The sequence below is a fragment of the Pecten maximus genome, chromosome 1 (genome assembly GCF_902652985.1).
Source record: "Pecten maximus chromosome 1, xPecMax1.1, whole genome shotgun sequence".
Classification (NCBI taxonomy): Eukaryota; Metazoa; Mollusca; class Bivalvia; order Pectinida; family Pectinidae; genus Pecten; species Pecten maximus.
Window position 1 is genome coordinate 33132625 of NC_047015.1, and position 15923 is coordinate 33148547.

Below are 15923 nucleotides of genomic sequence, written 5' to 3' on the forward strand. Positions count from 1 at the left end.
ATCCGACTATAGTTGCCTTAGTTGTTAAAAACAACTTAATGTAAAATCCTCGTCTATTTATATACAATTTTTGAATATCAATTATCCCTAGACAATATATTTGTATATATACATTTTTGCAACTACATATAAAAATGTAACTCTACTCATCCAATATCTGACAGAGCCACCAGATGTGAATAAATCTCCCCCACCCCTCAAAGAACTCTCAAAGAACTTGTGAGGGACAAATGCTTTGCAATGAGCAAAGCAATATAATATTACCAAAGGTTACAAGCAAAATGTTATTCGGACATTACTTAACTGGCCATAACTTTCCAATTACTTACATATCTAAGTGTTTATTGCATTATTTTATGTATCATATACTCATAAATAGCTAAAAATAGAAACCCCTTAAAGATTACAACTTTTAATCTTACACAGCACTTGAGCTCTGATAAACAGTTAAGTCCTCTGATCATTTAAAGTGGTTATTTACAAGTTTTTGTAACAAGGGGAAATTGAATTCAAATCTTCTTCACACATGTTCCTATCTCATTGAATCTATTCTTAAACATGATGTAATTGGTAATTAGAGCATGATTCAATCAGTTTCTAATAGGAAATCTGTAAAAACAGCACAAAAACCAAAATGGATATGATAAAATGCAAAGTTCTTTTAACAGCAAGCTCTGTTGCCAATTACTTTTAAGAGTTTTATGGATCAACTTTAACATTTTCAAGAATATGTAAAGAGATTTGATTAACTGACTTAGCAGTCAGTGATATTAAGATATACAGACATCGGGTGATTGACAGCCATTCTCTAACATAGTAGTTAAGAAGACATCAGTCCAGTAAAGTTCCTGTAGCCCAGACACCAATATTTTTCCATTTTTTAACCCCCTGTTGACATTATAACAGTGAATGGTGTCTACTATGAATCTCCAAAAAAAGAAGCATCATTTCTAGCTTACTCTGTTTTTACTTCATGTGGCACACTGGTGCTAGGACATGGTAAATTGAGACAAAGAGAGTGAGGTGACCACCAGACAATGACTGCTGTCGTCATGGTAACTAGATGATTAATGTACTTACCATCACACTTGAGTCCCTGGTGTATAAGACCGTAGAGCAGAGATCCACAGTGGTCGCAGAAAGTTGGACTGCCATAGGTATGCAGTTTGAACTTGTGCGAATTTGTGGACTGAAAAACAAAACAAAATCAATTATTTAAAAAAAAACAAAAAACTTTAGTGCAAATTTGTTTACATAGACACAGGGAAAAAAGATATCAAAAATATCAGAAGAAAACAAAAATAAAAATAAATACACATTCTAACCTGAGAATGAACATTAAATGTCAGCAACTATTTAATTATTATTGAGTCAATTACATATTCATAAGGCTTCATATTGAAGATGTTTCCTAAAGATGATTGATATATCCTAGAGATAGATATTGCAGTTATTTATTCAATAGAATTCAATATAGCAACAAACCTTTTCAGACCTCACAGTCCCCAGAAATTCAACTTTGTAAATTTCGCATTTTATAAAGAGTTACATATCCTGTAAAATATATTTGTAAAGTTTACACACTTATCCTCGCTTACTTGGTATCAGTACCTCATCCTTATTATTAGTCTCTGCCCTTTAGCTGGTATGACAGTCTAATCCTACAAGCTATTAAGTGCACCGCACACTTGTTAGGTATAATATGGTAAAGTTAGCTCTGGATACATATATATATTTTGTACACCAGAGATAGGACTAACAAAGCAAGCAAATCACAACAAAATTTTACATAAATGATTGGAAAGGTTTTGAAGAAAAGAATGGTAAAATGTAAAGTGTTTTGTGTAATGTTGTGTAAATTAGCAGTAGGCAATATGGCATGGTAATGTCTAATTTCATTAACTTTAGGGTGAAATGTATACAGAAAGTGTTTCAACTAAACATGACAAAACAGATGTATAGATGACTGAGGCAAACAGAATTCTTTTTAAGGTAACTTACAAAAATTTAATCAAAATTAAAAAAAAATTTAAAATTTAGATTGCATTTTCAATGACAAAAAACAACTTTTTTATACAGATTACATACTCAAGATCACTTTTGCCCCTTACTGATTTAACCCATTGGCTATGCTTAAGAAACTGCACCAATGTTTGCTCCCAAAAGTGGAAACTAACATCTGTATTATCTCAGGTTTCATACTGGAACTCCTGGACTTAATCACAGCAACCATACAAGGATAAATCAATGGTCAATTCATTACAATAATTACTAGATCCCTGATGACCTTGACCTATATGATGTGTACAACAATGAACTTGATCCATAAAATGTGTACAACAATGACAACCACCCATAGGATGTGTTCAACATTGGCCTTGACTAACAGATGTTTACAACAATGACCTTGACTAACAGAAGTTTACAACAATGACCTTGACTAACAGGATGTGATCAACATTGGCCTTGACTAACAGATGTTTACAACAATGACCTTGACTAATAGGATGGGTACAACAATGACCTTGACTAACAGGATGGGTACAACAATGACCTTGACTAACAGGATGGGTACAACAATGACCTTGACTAACAGGATGGGTACAACAATGACCTTGACTAACAGGATGGGTACAACAATGACCTTGACTAACAGGATGGGTACAACAATGACCTTGACTAACAGGATGGGTACAACAATGACCTTGATCCATATTCTTTGTACATTGATGACCTTAATAATTAACCTCCTTTTAATCAGTAAACTATGTACACATTAGTAATGACTTTCATTCAGGTCCAGAAGTCAGGTTATGATACATAACTTATAAATGTATCCCAGACAGGTAAACAGATTCCTTCCTTGTGAATAAAGTTGACCATTTCACACTTGTATCACATTAACATATTTATCCTGTAATCCTGTTTTTTCTTTGAAATCTATTATTCCCTGACTGCCCAGTTTTAAGTACAAGGAAATCAACAACATTATTTGTTTCCTGCTTCAAATTAATAAAAGAAAAACACAATATTTCATAACACAACATGCCAAACCTGGGCCATTAACACTCACCTTGCATGTATTTTTATTAATTCTGTCAGATTAATATTTGGAATGAACAAATGAACATGCCATAGTGTAATATGCACCACCTGCACTTTCCATGTCAGGTGAGATGAAGTAGATTGTAAACTGTTCATACACCTGCTGATATTAAATCTCCTTTGAAGTAACTGAATTATTAAGGGAGAAAGGCTTTATTTACAGATACAAAGAAGTAAGATGTTTAATTCAGATAACGAACACATGGACATAGACGTCTGGATGACAGACCATAGGAAGGATAGGTGGAGAAACATGGGCGAAAGTTGAATCAAAGATTTCAATTGTCGTGCATTCAATCAAAATGTGACATGCTGTCACAGAGGGATCTTGGCACCCACCATTGAATGATATTTATTGGTTCTAACAGACTGATATTCTCTTTTCCTTTCTTTCTTTTTTTCCCTCTTACTAATCTGATAACATCAACAAATAGAACCTACATAGTGAAGTATGAGAAACATCCCTCAAGTACTTTTCAAGAAATTGCAAATTTCAATTCTCAAAATCCAAGATTGCCGCCTGTCTGCCATTTTGTTTTGTTGATCAAAAATCTAAATTTACTTAGCATCACTAGGGACCAAGGGAAACCTACACATGAAGTTTGAGGAAAATCACTGAATAACTTTTCAAGAAATAGCAATAACAAACTTCAATTCTCTGAATCCAAGATGGCTGTCTGTCGGCCATTTTTTCTGATCAAAAATCTAAATTCAACTGGCAGAAATAGGGACCAAGGGAACCTTCACATTAAGATTAAGAAACATCCCTCCATTACTTTTTTCAAAAAAATAGCGATAACAAGGATTGTTTACAGATGGAAGGATGGCAGACGGACCACAGACCAAAGACCATAGACCATGGACCACGGATCTGATGATGGCGGGCTAAAAATACTATCTGATGTTATTTTCATTGTCCTAAGAATAGCCCAGCTCCTGTTTTTTACCAAAGTTCATATGTTGGCCTCTTGGGCCTAGCTTTTAAAGGATAAATATGGCAATAAGTGTATAAAACTGGTACTGAAGATGGAGTGTGACAAGGATGGTCCCACACTTCCAGCCATGGAACAGAACACAATGAAGTGTCTACCGCTGTCCAATTTATAGAATTAATCTATAGTTAGTGCTTGGTACAACTGATTTAGTATTGGCTGTGTAACCGCCATGTCAATCAATCAGCCAATGAAATCTATCTTATCCACAACATGTGACAGGAAAACCATTTTTATCAATTAACTATACAATTAACCTATGGCTTAGCTGTGATAGACGATACATCAGCAAATTAAATAGGTCACAGTGACCCTATTCAATAAAGAATAACAGGTTAAACAGGCTAATTAGTGTTAGCCAAAAAAAAGTAAATATCAAGTGATTATATCAGTAGGTCACTGTGACCTATATAAACTCACTATCCTTAAATGACCTAAGTATCCTAGGATGATAAGTGGTACTGATTGGCTAAGTAGGTCACTGTGACCCAATTAATTTAAGTTTTCCTGGTGTAAAATCAGAGATAGACATAGCTGAGGTATCACAGATGATAACAGGAATATCAGGCAAAGATCCAAGGTCTTTGAATTGATACCTACATGAAAAATTGGTTTCCTTAAACAAAACCATTTACCTCACTTGCTCTGGAAATGATGAGATGGACCCTTTGTTTGTTGTTCATTTAATCAGCCATCAAATTTTACAAGGCGACCAGCTTGCATCAAAATTATCCTAACTGTTAACGAGTTATATAGAATCGGAGCAAACAAAGATAGGTCACTATGGGCCAGATAATCAAAGTGTCCATGATAATCCTTATGCCACCTAAAGACTAAATGATTAGGCAGTAACATAAGTCGCTGTAAGGCACACAACACTGATCAAATACACTCAACATACATATTTTAGCAGTAATCTTATTTAAGTGTTTTTTCACGTCAGAAAGCCTTCCGCCAAATTATGTTTGCACTAATTGTAGTTTTTCATACTGTTTTCTATGGCAAGTGCACCAATCCATTATTGCACTAATCTGTTAAAAATTGTTATGTAGTAAAATTTGAATACACCTAAATAATCATGCATGTTTACTGTATCCTGAACAAGATCGCTCACCTGGTTGGATTTGATTAAAAGTCAAAATAATGTTCATGTTCAATTCGTTAATAGCTTTACTTGTTGGACTTGACTGATGCTATATATGGAGGGGATCTCATATGCTTCAAGGATATATAGCCCAGAAACCAAGTCCAGACTCCCTATAGATGTGAAGAGATTCCAGGAATTGTTTTTACAACATGATTGTGTTTAAAGAAACTAAGTCCCTTGGAGTGGGATTGTATTTGTGGTTTTCTCTTGGTGCCAAGCAATGCTATTTATGGCTGTAGGGTGGAGATCTAAATGGTTTCAAAGATATAACAAAGAAACTACGTCCAATGGGGTGGGGAAAGACCCCTGGGCCTAATTTTACAACTGGATTGTTGTGTTTATCTCTTGATGCCCAGCAATGCTATATATAGTTATGGGGTCAGGATCTCAAAGGTTGTTTGGGGCCAGCCCCTCCATTGGTAGCTTTTTGAATGTCCACCCCATGGGGATGGTTCCAGTAAAACTTGAGCAATATCATTTTCTAATTTCCAGAGAAGTCGTTTATAGCAATATAGCCAAATTGCTCCCTTTCTGCCCCGCCCCTTCAGCCCCCTGGAGGACAACCCTATTATTTGCATAAATTTTAATTCCAGCCATCTAGGGATGCTACCACTGAAATGTAAATGTCATATAGCTTAGTTCCAACCAAGAAGTCGTTAATATCAATATTGCCAAATGGACCTCTTTTAGCCCTTCCCCTTAGGCCTTTGGGTGGTCAGCCCATTCATTTGTATGAATTTGAATCCCAGTGACATAGGGATGCTTCCAACCAAATTCAGTTAAATTCTGACCAGCGGCTAAGAAGAAGAAGTCAATTGTTGACCGACAGGCATCGGATGCCTGACACCATGGTTTGGTCCTTCGGACAAGGTGTGCTAATAATAATCAAACCACTTCAGATCTCAGGATTGTCTAGGTACACAAAACAAACACTAGAACAAAGATAATTGATCCATAAGTGTGTATCGCAATAAAGGATGTTGTACAGACAGACCTGTTGTAATAACTATAATCCTACATGGACACTGACGTTTTGTCTCCACAGCTATAACAAACATCAGCCGCTTCTTATAGCTTAGTCTCAGATTTCATAATCAAAAGATAAAACATTGCCCCAACATGTTTCTGATTTAATACCTCCTAAATTTGAAAGTGATACCAGTTTAGGTCTGCTTATCTGCTGTATATGGCAAAACAACACTTCTGACCAAGCTGAATTCAGAGACAGTAATACACATCAGTAATATCAGTGAGAAGGCTTGAATCAATCTAATCCTCAGTCCTGATATACCCATATATGACTGCCCACTTGTGAAATATATCAAAATATTAGCCACAGGAGTGAAATATATCAAAATATTAGCCACAGGAGTGAAATACGTTGTATATTTGGTTTTACTGAGGATACTCTGAGATATGATCTTTATTACATTTTAGAGCAAAATATACCAAGACAGCACATGCAATCTCTCCCAGAATCCATTGCGGTCCCCAGTCAAAGGCTCACAAATGTACACCAAATCGTGACGTAATGTACTCTATGTTGCATTATGACGTCATATATCATCTGTAAGCAGTGTTCTGATTGGTAAAATCAGAAAAAGTGATATTTTTCACTCAGAAAAAGTAATATTTTTCACGGGTAAAATAATATCACATTTTTCATAAGAGAAAAATATCACTTTTACAAAATGAATATTTTTCTATATTTCACTGGTAAAAAATGTAACTAATATACCCATGTATCCCTTTTTATTTTAGTTTACTATCGATTTCTTTTGATTTGCATTCAAGTAATCTGAATCTATCTCAAACTGGTAAGAATCTTTCAACAATCCTATATGCTGATTTCAAAGAAGAGTTAAACACATTCCACAAACAAATTTTCAGCAAAGTCTACCCCGACCGCTATTTTCTACAGTTCATTTCGATAGCGTGATCAAAGTATATTTTGGAACAATCCATTACTGGTCTTCCGCCAATTGTTGATGTGTTCGTGTTTTTTTCCAGACAATATGTTTGCAGAAACGTTACTTTCAAAGTGATAAACATGAAAATTAATTTCCTTCAAACAATGCTGAAATGGTGTTTTCATATACAGTGTATCACTGTCGTCAGGAATTCTTCTGAGAATGTGTCATCCTAAACACAGAAGAAATTCCCAGTAGATCAAGATATTTTCTTGTTGGTAAATGACGTAATATAGATCATTCATGGAATAAATGACCATGTCTGGCTATAGATCTCATGCCACTTGAGAGAAGAACATCGTCTACCATGGCTAGGTATGATTGCCTGTCTCTATTTATTCTCAAAACATAGAGTATGCTATAACAAGTCTCTGTGATTCTTTGTGACAGTAACTTGTCAATCGACACTGGCTATAAGTGCCGCTTCCTCAAGTAAGTGTTGGCCATGATACATAGGACAGAGGTTGGAATCCCAGTGGAAATTGCTATGTTAATAACAGAGTTGAGATTGCAGTGACTCTGTAATTGTTATATTGATGTGGGAGTTGGGGCGGTATATGTTACACATAAGTCCTGTCCAGTTATAATTATATACAGTCTCAGATAATGGTAGGGACATATCTTACCAAACCAATCACGACAGGGTGACAGCAGTTTTGCTCAAGACATAATATTGTTTTTCCTGAAACACATCTGGACTTATCATTGTTTGTACAGAAATTTCATAGCAAAATTAAAGCACTTTTCTGGCACTCTTTCTCAATTTTCTGAATTTTTTGTCAAAACTTGTAGGGAATCGGAGTATTTTTATCTGTAACTTGATTATGATAACAAAAGAACATAGCAACCATTCTTAGAATTCTGTTTGGTAAAAGACTTGGCTTGTACTAAATAGCCATTAGATAATGTCTGGTTAGTATGAACAAATTAAATCCACAAACTACATTAAGAAATCAATATAAAAACAAAATTCCTTCATTTTTTCATTAATTCTTCAACTATACAAACAATTCAGTAAAACTCGAGGACAAAATATGAAAATTCAAGCACTTTTCCAGAACTTTTAAGCAAGAATGAAAATTCTGGGACTTTACAAGCACTGATCTGAAATTCAAGCATTTTTTGAGGTCTGTACAAACCATGCTTATTGAAGGATAAGGATATAGTACTTGTTACATTATTCAACAGCAATAGATACATGGTGGGCGGAATATTATGAGGCATTTAAGATGTTTATTGCCGGATAAAACCTGCATTTATACAATTAACCTTAAGATTTACACAGTTTTTAGTTAGGACCACATCACATCACAGTAATATGATGAAGTATACTCCAATTGTAACTCAAATCTTTAATTCATTATCAGTTACTTTATGAAACACACATCTTTTATGATACCAGGATGATCTGTCCATACAGCTAGCTATGGACCCCTACAATCATAGAAAACTTCATGTAGTACCACATTCACCTATACTAGCGCAAGAGCTTACAAACGCAATAAAGACACTGACTAAACCATTGTGTAGGGTAATAAAGCCGGAGGAGAGTAACATGAATGGCCTTAACAAGACTTATATACCCCATCATTTCCTCTTTGGGTAATAATTAGGCAAGGAGAAATGGCCGTCACACAGGGTAATACTAAGGTATTTAAAGATCCCTGAGAGAGATAACCAATAGTATACATAGGCAATGCTACAATACAGTTTTACCAGCTGTTTGTCTCTGTCATTGACAAACCAACCCAGACTGTCAAACTGACACCAAATCCTATTGAAAGCCAAATGCACTGTGTCTGTGATCCACAGTATTGGATAAATGGTGATGAAAAACAAATCCACACAACACAGTATATTGAACATTTCTACTGCATTCTTAAGTAAAGCAGATACTGATCCAAAGAATCCACAAGACAAGAGAAATCACATTTTGCAAGTTTTTATTTTATGCTTGATGGATGATCTTAAAACTGACACCTTCGTATTTATGTTACTACCTTATATATCTGACAATATGCCCATGTCTATAATCAAGGACAGCCATATCTATTTTAGTTTACATCAAATGCTAACAAATGAATTTTCATTGTCCTAATATTGAGCCCACCCCCTAATATATTAAAAGTATAATAGTAACCCTGGGATAATTACCAGATTAATATGGTTTATAATAAATTTCCAATAAGTCCACTAAAATGATCACATGAAAACTTCCAGTAAACCTACTTGTTCTCTGCTTATACATAACATTCATTGATCTTCTTCACAAAGCCCAAGTAAAATCTATAAACTGCGCTATAAGACAAGATGAATTTTTATGGTATGTTATTAGCCAATTAAAGAAAATGTAATTAAAATTAAGTTCATAGGCTTATATAAAGGAAAGAAATTACCAATAAATATCAAACCCGAAATATACGTCAGTATTAAGATCATAGGTGACAGGCCCTAGACAATCCGACCCGCCCTAGACAATACGACCGGCCCTGGACAATCTGACCGGCCCCTGGACAATCCGACCCGCCCCTGGACAATCCGACCGGCCCTGGACAATACGACCGGCCCTGGACAATTCGACCAAGGCCACTGATCTGTATATGCTGTACTCAAAGATGTACCAAATTTGAGAATTCCAATTCAGATTATATAAGACAGACCTTAGAGAATGTAATTTACAATAAAGGGCCAAAACTCTGTGTTAAATCTATCTCAGTAAGTGGAAGTCACTTAAATATTTGACAATTATACGTTGTCCAAACGTTAACTGAGGGACAGAGGAAACTTCCTGAATACTATCAATGGGGAAATTCATAAGAAAAAAACATATATAATGAAAACACTACCAGCATAGAGAACAGATCATTTTCTTCTAATGATTTTTTCCAAATGTGTACATTTTTTTTTCTTGAAAATATATAATGTACAATGTTTCAACATCTGAGAATGGCTACCATAATTCTAGATTTCATCAATGAATGAAATACTTAAACCTTGTACATTTGATACCGACAGAAAAGGAGTGTTACTTGACATTCTGTAATTTTTGCAGGGTAGTGAAATGCACTGGGATCGCTAGGACATCCAAAGGATGGTTACTAAAGCAACTGTTCAAATATTTACATTAAGTGGATGAGAAAATGAAGAATTTCTATGTCAAACAATTTCAATCCTAGAGTACCATATCAGATGAAACCCTGCCACTGGCAGCGCTATAGATAAAGGATCACAAGGAGTTCCCCAACTACATACGTAGATGTTTTGGGCAGGCATCGACTCAACTTCAATAGAGCCCTTGTGTTGATGAGAACTATTATCAGACCCCGCTCTGGTCAGGTTTCTATAGCTAAATCAACCTTATGTAAACTATTGTAAACAGAGCGGAGATAGAGGAATTACTACACAGCCATTATCACTGTGATCCGTAGCACTTGGTCTTCGATTATCAACACTGTTAATGAAAAGTTCACACAATTTTTCTAAATTCTCACCTCCTTTTCCTACAAAGTTGTTCCTGTAGAACTCCCAGTAATTCTCAAATTAATTGGATTTTTGTAAATTTACATAATGATGCTGGAAATGTGAAACTTGTTCCAGTTGATTATTTTTTACTTTTACTATCTAAGAAGCTGAAACCCAAATGCAGACAAGACAAGAGGCCCATGGGGCCTCTATAGTCATCTGCCTATAAGATATCATGGACTATTGTAATTCCACTGGCTGAACCTTTGACAAGGCCAAAAAGTAACAATAGTTTCTTAAAATTGTCACCAATTTTCAGCTCAATGGCACTATAGTCAAAATGGCGATGGCCATCTTGGATTTTGGACCTGGCAGAATAATAAAAAGACTTGGTCAGCACAATTTTAGGATCATTCATGGCAAGTTTAAGATCAATACCATTGGTGGAACTTTAGAAGAATTTGCTCAAGAAATACATCCATTCCGCAAATATATTGCAAAATGGCTGTGGTAGCTGCCGTGTTGAACTTTTGATCAGGCCAAAAGATAACAACACTTTCTTCACTTCCCTTCCATAACATCCTCACCAATTTTCAGTTCAATGGCACCAGAGAACTTGAGAAGAATGTTAAAATGTGTTTTTCAAGATAGCGGCCATCTTGAATTTCAGACCTGCCTGAAAAATAAAAACACTTGGTCAGCACCATCTCAGGATCATTTGTGACAGATCTCGGATCAATCCCACTGGTGTCACTTGAGAAGAAGCTTGAAATGTTAAAAATGTTTGTACAGAAGCCAGTGCACAATGATGGACACGTTGGCTATATGTCATCCTGACCTTTGGGTGAGATGCCTTATAAAGACTGATATCTGTTAACCTATAATCCATGTGGAAAACTGTTTTATTATTTATACAGTTATCTGCAATTAGCCCATAACACTTTCTATCACAGTTCAATAATTGTCAATTGAATTACCTCAGCTGCCAAGAACATTTACATTTATGTATAAATATAAGATGTGGTATAAGTTATCTCCCTTACACAGCTTAATTTAAAGATGAGATAACCAACCTGTACACATTACAGCTAAACTGTATGTGCAATAAATGTTGTGTTACTTGATCAAATTGGCCTCCATGATAATGATGTCTATCTTGAATGAGAATTGACAGCTTGCATTTATGAAACGCTGTGTACATACATCACAGCCATTAACATGGTTACTGTCAGCATGTAACATTGAAGCAGCTGAAATAACCAATTCTTTACTTAAATCACAGAACATCTAAACAATTAAAATGTATACCCCCAATGTTAAGTTTTGCAAGTTCAATGCATTTTTTGGTGTTCATTTTAACAAATCTAAGATGAACGGTGATTCAATTTGTACTCATTGTGCTTTCAACTCAATATATCACAATAGATTTTCTATCAACATACTGCCTCTATAAACATTAGTGGTTTGTACCAGATCTAAAACAGTACTTCTTTAAAAGTATTATAATGACTAATTATTTCTATTGTAAAACCTATTGAATCTAATCAAATTACTTAAGCTCTGACTCACAGTCAAGGGATTGGCTGATTATAGGCCAGTGAAGGAACACTTGTCAATAGATATTGGTGGGCTTATCAACAGACATGAGCTGTTTGTCTCTTACTCCATGTTTCTACAAGGTTAGCATTAACAAATCTTTAATAGTAAAATTATAGACAAGTTCTACAAGGTTAGCATTAACAAACCTTTAATAGTAAAATTATAGACAAGTTCAGCTGTTTTATGTGTTATGACAAAATTACAGCGACAAAGTTTATTTATAATGAACAAGACCATTACTAACTCATGAACAATTTAGGCAATTACAAGTTATATGAGTTAGGCAATTACAAGTTATATGAGTTAGGCAATTATGAGTTATAGGCAATTACAGCCATTCCATGTATTGTTATAGAGAATTTTTAGTTTTCCATAGGCATATATATGCTATAGTTTGACATTTAAGGAAATACATCAAAAGAGCATCGATTGTCACTGAATATTGTAATCACAATGTCTACATTTTCAATCTCTGTCAAAAACTTCTGTTTTTCTCCTGACTTTCATTCAGTGGTCTCGCCCATTCGGTTGAGAAGGGCAGTTCCGTTGTATCTCTGATGGATGGGTTTGGAGCTACGACAGTGATATCAGGATAACTACTTACACTTATACTGCAGTTTCAAGGCCAACATGCTAGGTCTGATGTCGTAATTGTTTCTTGGTTTGTAAATGCATGGTCCAAGAATGAGTCAATATACTTTGGCAAGTATTCTTGAGCATTACATTGGACGGAAATGTTATGTCATTCTTCCAACAGTAGTAACAATTTACTTAAAACATTGAACGTGTTGGTTTATTCATGACTAACCCTGACATTTCAACTAAGCTTAAGTTTACCCCGTAATTACCTTCTTTAAGAATTCATAAGATGACGGCCAGCCATTTATTTATACACAATATACTCTACTCAAGGTTTTTTTCATTGACCGTTCTTTCTATAACCCCTGAGCTCACAACAACACCTTGTCTTACTAGTTAAGGGATAACCAAGGTCTGTTTTTGTTCTGTGGTTGAACAGTTTACACTGAAATTGAGAAAGTATCAAAGTTTGTAATGACCCTGAGATACTGTATCTTGAAACAAAAACCTTTGTGAATTTGTATCTCTTTGAATTTCTATAAAATAGTAGATATCTTAATGAGATATGCAACAGTAAGGTAATAACAAACCGATTGTCATGAAAATTGACATAAGTGATCTTTGTGCCACCATTTGCTTTGTTGCAAAAAATTACTGAGCCTTAATTAATTTCCATGCAAATTTTCTCAAAATCTACATGTAATATTCTTTAAAAAAGCATGTAATGTTTAAAAAAAAAAATCAAAGAGGCCTAATGGGCCTTAATGGTCACCCGAGTTTGGATATGATTTGACAGAGGTTTTAGCAATAAAATCACTTATTTATAAGTACACTCTGCTCAGAGACCTGTAGTATTTACAAAAACAAAGGAAGATGGTTCTGCATGTTTACATTATGTATTGGTCTTCTAAAATTTGAAGTTTCTGCAGAAAATGTTACGTTTGCATGGTTTCATTGTTTATCTAATTATCATTGTTTATGTAAATATTATAGGACTGTTAGGACTGTGAGCACAAACATCATATTGCTTAGTTTCGATCATTCAATATGAGACAAAACTTGAGGACCAATCAAGCTACAATGCCGAGTTTAACAGCTCGCCCAACTTTTTGAAGGAATCACAGTTTTTTTGTGAAATAAACTGTAGCAAATACATTGTTACATAACTTTTGATTATTTCTGAGTTAGACTTTATACTTGTCTTGGTCAATGTGAACTTATAAATAAGTGATTTTGTAGCTTCCTATAGGTTGCTAGAGCAGGTCTGACTGTTAAAATTGTTTGACAATACAATCTTTAAATATTTTAAAATGAAATTACTAAGAAAACTCATTGAAAAAATTGGCTAACAAATAAAATTGCTTAATATAGGACAGCTATTGAAAACAAATCAAAGGCTTGTGTTGTTGGTGTTTGTAACAGATGACAATGTAACTGTTATCTACACTTGGATGTGGACAATAGATCGCCCACACCTATACCAGGGAAGCTATATCTGTACTGATAGAACAAAAAACAGACACTGGCCAAGGTAAACACAACACAATAATGGAGATAGTATTACCTGTCTTTTCATTTAGATAGGAATATCTTAAAAATACATCACTTAAATATCTGTAGACATTAATCCCATATCATACACGGATACCATGCTAAATATAGCAAAACACTATAACAATAGATTTATAGAGATACTCATTATTTCTAGGCAAGGCAATCAGATTTGATGGCTGAAAATTTGACCCAAGAGACTGAGCTAAACAAGGGAACATTGAAATCTTCTATAGCCGGCTGTGGTACTGTGTCTGTGAAGAGAAAGTATAGATGAAACCACTTCAAACTTGACAACATTACTTTGATTAAGAACCAGAATTTTCCATTAAGACTTTTTCGTTTTAGTGTAGCAAAGTTTTGTCAAGAAATCTTAAGAAATCAACATTGATATGAACGAAGATTGACAGTTTCACAGGACTATGCATCACAAGGGCTATCAGTTACATCTATACGTGTTACATAACACCTGTCAGCTCGGGTGTAGCTCTTGGTCATGTTTACCGCCCACACAGATTATAAATATCATTATGTCGTAAACAACCAGATGAGAACATCCATATTTGGTAGTTGTACAAAGGATTCTCTGTGTTACAATATAGTAAGTGCATTTTTTTTTCTTAAGCAGTAAATAACTATTCATGATCGAGATCGTGAAGCCAAAATTTGTTGAAATCTTACATCTATAGACCAGCAACCCCATACCTGGTGATCAGTCCATTTCTAATGCAGATCAGTGACAAAGTTACCTAATGCTCTTTAGTGACCTACATACCTCATAGTCACTGACCTGTATACCCCATAGTCACTGACCTACATACCCCATAGTAACTGACCTAAATACCCCAGTCACTGACCTATATACCCCAGTCACTGACCTACATACCCTATAGTCACTGACCTATATACCCCAGTCACTGACCTACATACCCTATATTTATTTACCTACATACCTCACGTCACTGACCTACATACCCTATAGTCACTGACCTACATACCTCAATCACTGACCTACATACACCATAGTAACTGACCTATATACCCCAGTCACTGACCTATATACCTCATAGTCACTGACCTACATACCCCATACTAACTGATCTACATACCCCAAAGTCACTGACCTACATACCACTAGTCACTGACCTATATACTCATAGTAACTGACCTACATACCCTATAGTCACTTACCTACATACCTCAATCACTGACCTACATACCCCATAGTAACTGACCAACATTCCCTATAGTCACTGACCTACATACCCTATAGTCACTGACCTACATTCCCTATAGTCACTGACCTACATACCCTATAGTCACTCTTATTACCCCCATACCTGGTGATCAGTCCATTTCTAATGCAGATCAGTGACAAAGTTACCTAATGCTCTTTAGTGACCTACATACCTCATAGTCACTGACCTGTATACCCCATAGTCACTGACCTACATACCCCATAGTCACTGACCTGTATACCCCATAGTCACTGACCTACATACCTCATAGTCATTGACC

The 15923-nt window shown here is 35.2% G+C and overlaps 1 protein-coding gene across 3 annotated transcripts in view; it reads right to left on the reverse strand.

The window, feature by feature from the left end:
- Nucleotides 1-15923, reverse strand: part of LOC117330878 (calcium-dependent protein kinase C-like) — a 224205-nt gene that overhangs the window by 121986 nt on the left and 86296 nt on the right. For all 3 annotated transcript variants that reach the window (XR_004533415.1, XM_033889443.1, XM_033889433.1), the window contains exon 4: nucleotides 1081-1189. Coding sequence is in view for 2 of the 3 variants with exons in the window: in XM_033889443.1 (XP_033745334.1) it covers nucleotides 1081-1189 (109 nt within the window). In the remaining variant the exon portion in view is untranslated. The remainder of the gene's footprint in view (nucleotides 1-1080; nucleotides 1190-15923) is intronic.